We start from the raw sequence: 8274 nt of genomic DNA, 5'->3' as shown, positions 1-8274 counted from the left end.
TTAGCTACTGAATTCAATGCAATAAAACAACAAAAGATAAATGATGCTTGTTGTACGTGTTGATTTCTTTTACGCCAACAAGTTTCTGGCTTGAAACCAGCGTACAAATTGAGAACTGCATAGTTTTTTTTTTGGTGCAATATAGAAAATAACAAAGATAACAAATTATTGTCTGAAAATAGTTCTGGTGTGATCATTGTGATGAAGAGCGGACAGGTCAGTGTATAGAATAAAACTACACGAGCTATTTTTGTTTTAATAAGATTTCATTATTGAATAGTATCTGATGTGATTTTTATTTATCATTGAGTTTTTGCTGAGTAGAAATTTCTGAATATTATTTAAATATACTAATGTAACATGTAAATGTTCATAGATTATATTTTTTAGAGAGGTATTCAATTGTAATTTTGAATGAAATATTCAAATTCTGAAATTTTTTGCCTGCCTGCTCATTCAAGCAACAACTAATAATCACGAACAGGGCTGTCTTTTTTGGCTGAAAAACAGATTTAATGAACTTGAGAAATTGTGTAAAGTAAAAAGTAAAAATTGGAAAAGGACATTTTGAATGAAATGAAAATAGGCAGGAGAGAATGTTTCATAATAGTGATCTATAATAAAAATGTACAGGATTGTTGTGAAACATTGTTGTGTATTTTTAACAGCATTGCTTATTTCCCAACGTTTTATTTATTTAATATTTTGTACTCCAGGCATTTTAAACAGGAAGAAGACAGGGATCAGAGTTACTGCCTGTACCGCTCATTAGTCCTTTGGAAAAAAAAAGAAAAAAGCCTGGTTTAGGGTTCCTGTCGTTCGAGTGACCAAAAGAAAAGAAGGGGGGGGGGGCAGGTTAGAGGAGTGGGGAGGGGGAGCTGTTTGCAATGCCCTCTGATGAAGTTCAAGGCACCAGAACAACTCTCATGGTGTTGGTATAACCAGAACCGGGGCGCCAGCCGGTAACAACAATGGCTGCATCTCCAGACTTGAAGAATTTGCGGTGCTTGCCTGCAGATAGAAAAAAAAAATTGTTGGATTCACTTAATTACACATGAAGTATTATGACTACTGATGATTTCTCTTCTATTTTGATGTTAAAATGTCGTCTTAGGTCAAGATATAAAAAAAACACTTTAGTACTCACCAACTTCCAGAGCAAAGTTCACACGCAGGTCAACGTCCTCGGCCCAGACGTCATTAGCAGGCTTGTTGTACAGCACAGGGTAGACGCCCCGGTACAGGTGGGCCTGGTGGGCGGTCTGAAGGGAACGGGTCACGGCGATGATGGGTGCACGAGGCCTGTACCTCGACAGCATGTGAGCAGTCCTGCAGGGAACAAACACGAACCATTAGAAAAGTGTATAACCATTAATGTTTCAGTTTGAACCCTATTAAGAACAAATAAGACCCTAAAAGAGCAAATTATTTATGCTGATTCTGAGTAGTTAGGAAAGAGCTAGTTTTTTAAACAATAGGTAGTCAGTGAAATCAGCATTGTTCATTTGATGTCTTTGTGACCGGTAGAATACTCACAATTTTGGCTACCAACTACTGAAGGTAAAATAAGGTGCTTCACCTGGTACACAGTATGTTTTGTAGCTTAACAACACAACTCAGCATAATAAAGCTTTATAGTGTCAAGGAAAACAAGAAATGATTCTTTACACATCTCCTAGAGTGTAAAAATCTATATTTAATGTGGACTTACGGCTAGGAAACCCATCAGCCGAGGGTAATGTGCACTCAGAATCATGTGGAGTTTGGATCAACTCCAAAAGGAGATGAGTTAACAAGGAGTTAAAATTAACCAGAAAAAATGTCAGAGTTCACATCTCAAAAGGTCACAAGTGGAGTACGGACTGTATGCAGGGCAAGCTGGCACGCTTAACGTCAAGGTGGAGCCAAAGAGGGAAAGAGAAGGACTGTAGTGTGCCAATTCTTGTTCACAGCGGGAGCCATGGAGATATCGTGACTCAAAGAAACACAGGATGGAGATCTACAGAATGGCCTTCTCTGAGTGTTACCTGCCAGTCTTGGTGAGAACGATGATGGCGCTAGCGCAGCACTTGAAGGAAGCCTCGACAGCACCAATAGCAGCAGTCTCTGTGGGGTCACGGGTCAGATGGGTGATGCGACGAAGCTCCTCGAACATCTGCCTGTGGAACATGGCTGCCTCGGCTTCACGTGCAATCTGATTATACACCAAACAAAAATAATGACACAGATTAGAGCTGAGTCGGGTGTACACAGACACTGAATGTTAGTTCAGAGTTAAGAGAAAAAACAGAGAGGTGATTAACTTTCATACCTGAACACACACTGAAACATGAAGCTAATGGCTAGCAGTGGCGGCCATCATGTCCATGAACTGTCGCTGTGCACTGCGTGTCCTCAGACTCATGCAATCTGAGTTATATAATCACACCGTTAAAACACGATGCACAAACACACATAGAGATGTTAGTATAACACAACTGAGTGTAGGGATCAAAGCAAACAAAACCAAATGAGCAGCTCACAAGATAAACTTTTTCTCTTAATCACATGTAATTTACATGATGAAAACATGACAATAATATATACGGGTCTTGTTAAAAAGTCAAAAAACATGACCACACTGCAACAAAGAGCACATGAAGTACAAGAAAAAAAGACAGAATTTGAAGAGTAACGCTTAATATGAGTAAAAATATTATTTTTAATAAATAAATTCTTAATAACATATTTTAACTGTCAAAAAATATTACAATAAGTTAGTTTACATTTACAAAAAGATAGAAAATAAGATAAATAATAATAATGACAACCGTAATAATAATAATAATAATAATAATAATAATAATAATAATAATAATAATAATAATAATAATAATTATAATAATTTGTTTCCAGATATGAGATTTTAAATCTTGATAAGCAGAGCGCAATGTGCAACAATCACACATTTTTATTTATCCAGTGTGACAAACACTTCCACAAAAAATTGAGCCTGATGAAGACCTGATGAAGGACGAGATTCATCATCACCAGTTGGTTTATTGATCATGTGAATTTGGTAGCTTTAATAACAAGAGGAAACTGCCACAATTTTAACATCAAATGTTTCATAATTAACTTGCAAAAAAGAAAAAGAAACACTGATGACCTTCTTTAGCACACACACACACACACACACACACACACACACACACACACACACACACACACACACACACACACACACACACACACACACACACACACACATACACACACACACACACACACACACAGCCTTTAGTGGGATTACCCAGAGCTGCTCTTACCCTGTGCTGTGTGCGCACAGCCTCCAGGGGGTAGTCTCCCTTGGCGGTCTCGCCACTCAGCATGATACAGTCATTCCCGTCCAGCACGGCGTTGGCGACATCATTGGCCTCAGCACGGGTTGGGCGAGGTTTCTTCGTCATGCTTTCCAGCATCTGTGGAGGAAAAGTATAATTTTACACACAGATACTTTTCAAAATGTTTTCAACATAATATTCCTCTAGATATCCCAGACCTGTGTGGCACAGATGATGGGCTTTCCGACCCTGTTGCACCGTCCTGTCATCATCTTCTGGGCGATAAAGACCTTCTCCGTTGGAATTTCAATACCCAGATCTCCACGGGCAACCATGATGCCATCACTAGCCTCCAGAATCTCATCAAATCTATGAGAAAAACAACAAATCAGTTCAACAATTGTTAAAGGTTCACACCTGTGCAACTGGTGTTTAACCTCCAGATATCCCCCCACCTGCGCACACCCTCGTGGTTCTCCAGCTTGCTGATGATCTTGATGTCTTTGCCCTTCTCACCCAGGACTTTTCTGACAGCGTGAACATCCGCAGCTTTACGGATGAAGGAGGCGAAGACCATGTCAACACCCTGTTCCACACCAAACTCCAGGTCTTTAATGTCCTTGTCAGACACAGACGGCAGGTCGACAGCAGCTCCAGGCAGGTTGACTCCCTTCTTGCTGCCCAGCATACCGCCATTCTCAATGTCACACATAAGGTAATCGCTGCCTTAAGACACAGAGAAGGAAAAGAAACTTATTTTGCATCATTAAAGAAGTAAAAGCAACATCTGTATAAAGACTGAGACTATGAGCAAAACAGATGACTGATTTTATGCTTACCGATTTCTTTAACCTTGAGGGAAATCAGGCCATCATCAACATAGATATGGGACCCGTTCTGCACAACTTTGGTGATGTTTTTGTAGTCGAGCCACAGAACTTTTTCATCACATTGCTCCATGTACTGGTTATCAAGTGTGAGCTTGATAGTTTGACCCTTCTTGAGCTCAACCTCAGCAGTGCCACTCTAAACAAGACCCAGGAGAGAGGAGGTTCAATCTCAGAATGGAAACCTGGAACCTGGAAGCCTTCATATAATCATCTGTGCTAAATCAACATTGGAGCCTTGGTAATTTGGCCAGAACTCACGCCCTTGATAAGTCCGGTCCTGATTTCTGGTCCTTTGGTGTCCAGAGCAATGGCCACAGGTCTGTAGTCGACAGATCCTTGACTGAAGCTCTCAGTTGCCTCACGGACATTCTTGATGGTCTCAGCGTGATACTGGATGATGTAGAGAGTTATAAATGAGCAGTCTTATTTCAAAAACCTCAATAAATATACTATAAATTCAAAATTAAAAGAATTTACATGAATAAACTACACTGGTTATTTATTACAAAAAACATTGTTACAAAACCATCATGTTTTTTTTAAATAGAAAGTGAATATATCACCATTCAAATTCCTCAAATTTAATTAGTACAACAACAACAGGAGGACCAACTCAGCCACAAGGACAGGGCTGGTTGTGTAACTGTACACAGTCAATCTTGTCAGACAGCTGCAACACATTTTCATGTAGCACATGACATTGCTCAGTTGGATATAAATAGCTGTTCATGGACCATCAGGTATTCATGAAGTATTTGAAAAATATTTAGTGATAATTAGTGAAGTAGATATTTGACCAACAATCAGTGGTGGGCTGTGGATATCTGAGTCCAAGAGTGACAAGAATAAATAGAGCTCCAGCCTGCAGGAAGTCATGTTGTTATATTGGAACAGTTACCTACAATAAAAGGCTTTCTTTGAGCCCTTCACTACTAGTGAATGGGGTGAAATGCTCAAGATGACTAGATTCAGTCGAATCCGTCCACCATCTCCAGTCAATGATGACTAGTGGTTCGAGCACTTGTATTCTCTTCTTGCTGTACGTGTGAAGCCGACCCTCAGAGAACTTCTATTTATAGCAGCAAAAGCAACCAACACACCAGTGAGACAGAGGTCAAATCTATTTCTGCACTTCACATAAGAGATCACACACACCCTCCTGGGTTCATGATCTTCTTGAGTTATGAACAATTTAATGTTTTAACGTCTGTTGCTGAAAACCCAGCTTTTCACTGACAACATCACTGTAAACTCAAAAGCCACCTTAAGAGTTGAGTAATCTAAAGAAAAGAATTTGCTTAACCTTTACATTTCAGATTTGATGGCCTATTCACCAAGATGACAGTGGAAAACATAAGGAGACATGACTTTTAAAGGTGAGGGGTCAGTAGTATAAGGTGGGCTGTGATGTAGTTGCTTGCCAAGTCATAAGTTACGACACGGCACTGGCACGGGGGGGGGGGTCATGTTCAAGCTCAAGGATCGCGTTCCAGCCACAGTCACCAGGCTGCGAGAGTAAGTCACCTGATGGCTGCAGCTGTACAGGGCAAATCCCCAACAGGGTCACTCTGACAGGGTAAAGAGGAGTCGGTGGTGCTTCTCCCTCCACACTCTCAAACACGCTGCTTCTTGACCCGCTTGAATCCATGAGGTCACAGCGTGTTCTGGTTTAGATATTTGTTACTAAATTGCCTGCTGTGATGTCATTACTTGGGATCGTGTAGTTCAATAGAGTGATTTTTATTTTGCAAGGCAAATACCTTTTTAAAGCAGAGAGAAATAACAACTTGTAATAAGCTATATTTCATATTTCTAACTCACTTCATGTGTGCCATGAGAGAAGTTCATTCTTGCAATGTTCATCCCAGCCTTGATCATTTCCTTGGCCATCTCCACAGATCGGGAGGCAGGTCCTGTAAGGAGATACGTGAATGATGGGAATTTACAGAGAAACATGACTGTTCTATTTCCATATACAGAGAGATCATCTCTGAATAATGTGTCTAACATGAATGTTATTTATGAGTCTAACCAATTGTGCAGACAATGCCAGTGTTGCGGGACACAGCTGGTTCGGAGTCTATGTCCAGCAGGCACATGTGCTCAATGTAGGTGTCGGCCATGGCAGCATGCATCTGCTGGGTGTGAATGATGGAAGACCCCATATCCTTTGACTTCGACATGACTGGATCCGCGTCAGGAAATGTCCTGTGCATACACAAAAAGAGAGAGGTGATCAATGAGCCCCAACAAGTCTACCTCTGAGTAGGAACATCTAATAGATACATAGGAGATAGCCTCATTCATGGGCTCCAAACACAGGACTTTCCAGGTTAACACTTAGTTTGGTCTGAATAATCAACAAATAAATAGGTCTGATGATGCTTCCATTAACTACCACTGATGATACTTGCATTAACTACCACTAAACACTGAACAGAAAGAAGCAGAGGCAAAGAAAAAACGTCCTGTGATTCAGGCATCAAACTCTACCAGGGCAGATCCACAGGTCATAGCTTAGAAAGGACTTTAAAATTGGGTTGACTTTAAGGCACCACAACTTGCCTTCAGACTGGAGGGGTTCAGACTGTGATTTTTAATGCAATACAACTCAGTAGAGCTACGAAGCAACATATCATACTGCTCAGAACATCTGAGCATCATCACTATACTGAAAAAGCATTCACGTTGGACAAAGGAAACTATAGAAATATGAACATAACAATCTAGAGCTCGGAGGATTTAGCGCACTGCCTATAATGCAGGCATGCAACATGACTGACAATTGATCATGTGTGTGTGTGTGTGTGTCTATATATATATATATATATATATATATATATATAGCTAGATAGATAGATAGATAGATAGATAGATAGATAGATAGATAGATAGATAGATAGATAGATAGATAGATAGATAGATAGATAGATAGATAGATAGATAGATAGATAGATAGATACTGTATATGACAATCACACCACAGTCAATGTACTGCCCCATTTTTAAAAATACTTAATAGCTATAGTAATTATAGTAATTAACTATAGTAATTAACATTAGTTTGCAAATTAAAAGTTAATAAATAAACCGTTAGTAAATGATTCTTCGTCATTCCTTAATTTTATGAGGGTTTTCTCCTGCCTGTTAGTAGGCCATTACTCACCTACTGGGTGAACTTTGCAGGGACGAATGCGCCACTGGTTCCACTGAGACCTGAGAATTTATGCTCCTCGCTAACCGGAACTACTTTTCTCTGTGAAAATATAGTCCATGACGTGTAAGGTAATACTTAACTTGTTGTTGAAGATGTAAGAAAGAGAATTCATGTACGAAGTTTCAGATATGTAACTAAAATTATTAGTTAAACGAAAGTAATTCGGATAATGATTAGGAAGGACTCACCGCAATATGTGCGTGTTGTTCCTCTGACCAATCACGAAGCTCCGCGCTGAGGCTGACGGTCAGGGATGTAGAACCAAACGTGAGCAGAAGTTGACTGTACTGCAAACTGCGTTCGTCTCGTTTTAAATTCGTGCTCTTGTGATTTATAGTCTGTTCTTACTTCCCATGTTTGTTTCTGTTTGGTTTCATTATTTAAAATTTGTTTGCAGACTGCTTTAGAAACTTGATGAGATTAGGTGTAGTTTTAATTTCTCAGAGAATATAGATGGATCTGGATGATCAGGGGTTACTTATAAGTGTGTGAAATATTTTAACTCCTTTTTTTTTATTTTAATGTCTTTACTTGCCATTTTATTTTGCCATTCTCAACTTCAATCAGATGTATTAGAGTTCATGTCATACAGATGGACAGTTAATTTGTATGTACATTAATCAACTCAAATGAAAAAAAATATAGCCAATAAAGCAGAGACAGAATCATTTGATTTGCATCGTATGTATTCAAATACAATGAATGTAGTCCATGCTGTTTGGTACATAATAATAAATATAATTACTGTATAGGAATGTAAGAAAAAAATAGAAATCACTGCAAAAACACAAATGGTAACATCAACTGTAAAACTGAGAAATATACATATTCCTTAATAAAAGAC

The 8274-nt window shown here is 39.2% G+C and overlaps 1 protein-coding gene across 1 annotated transcript; it reads right to left on the bottom strand.

Annotated features, from left to right (window-relative positions):
- Positions 1 to 599: 599 nt before the first annotated feature.
- Positions 600 to 7488, bottom strand: LOC137593728 (pyruvate kinase PKM-like). The gene is made up of 11 exons (XM_068312669.1): positions 7380 to 7488; positions 6246 to 6421; positions 6035 to 6126; positions 4472 to 4603; positions 4163 to 4349; positions 3779 to 4049; positions 3542 to 3692; positions 3309 to 3461; positions 2028 to 2194; positions 1148 to 1329; positions 600 to 1011 (listed from the first exon to the last, which is right to left on the bottom strand). The coding sequence occupies exons 2-11, from the start codon at positions 6394 to 6396 to the stop codon at positions 905 to 907; spliced, it is 1593 nt and encodes a 530-aa protein (XP_068168770.1). The 5' UTR covers positions 6397 to 6421; positions 7380 to 7488; the 3' UTR covers positions 600 to 904.
- Between the last annotated feature and the right edge of the window lie 786 nt (positions 7489 to 8274).

Source organism: Antennarius striatus, chromosome 4, assembly GCF_040054535.1.
Source record: "Antennarius striatus isolate MH-2024 chromosome 4, ASM4005453v1, whole genome shotgun sequence".
Classification (NCBI taxonomy): domain Eukaryota; kingdom Metazoa; phylum Chordata; class Actinopteri; order Lophiiformes; family Antennariidae; genus Antennarius; species Antennarius striatus.
This window is presented reverse-complemented; position numbering and strand designations above follow the sequence as displayed.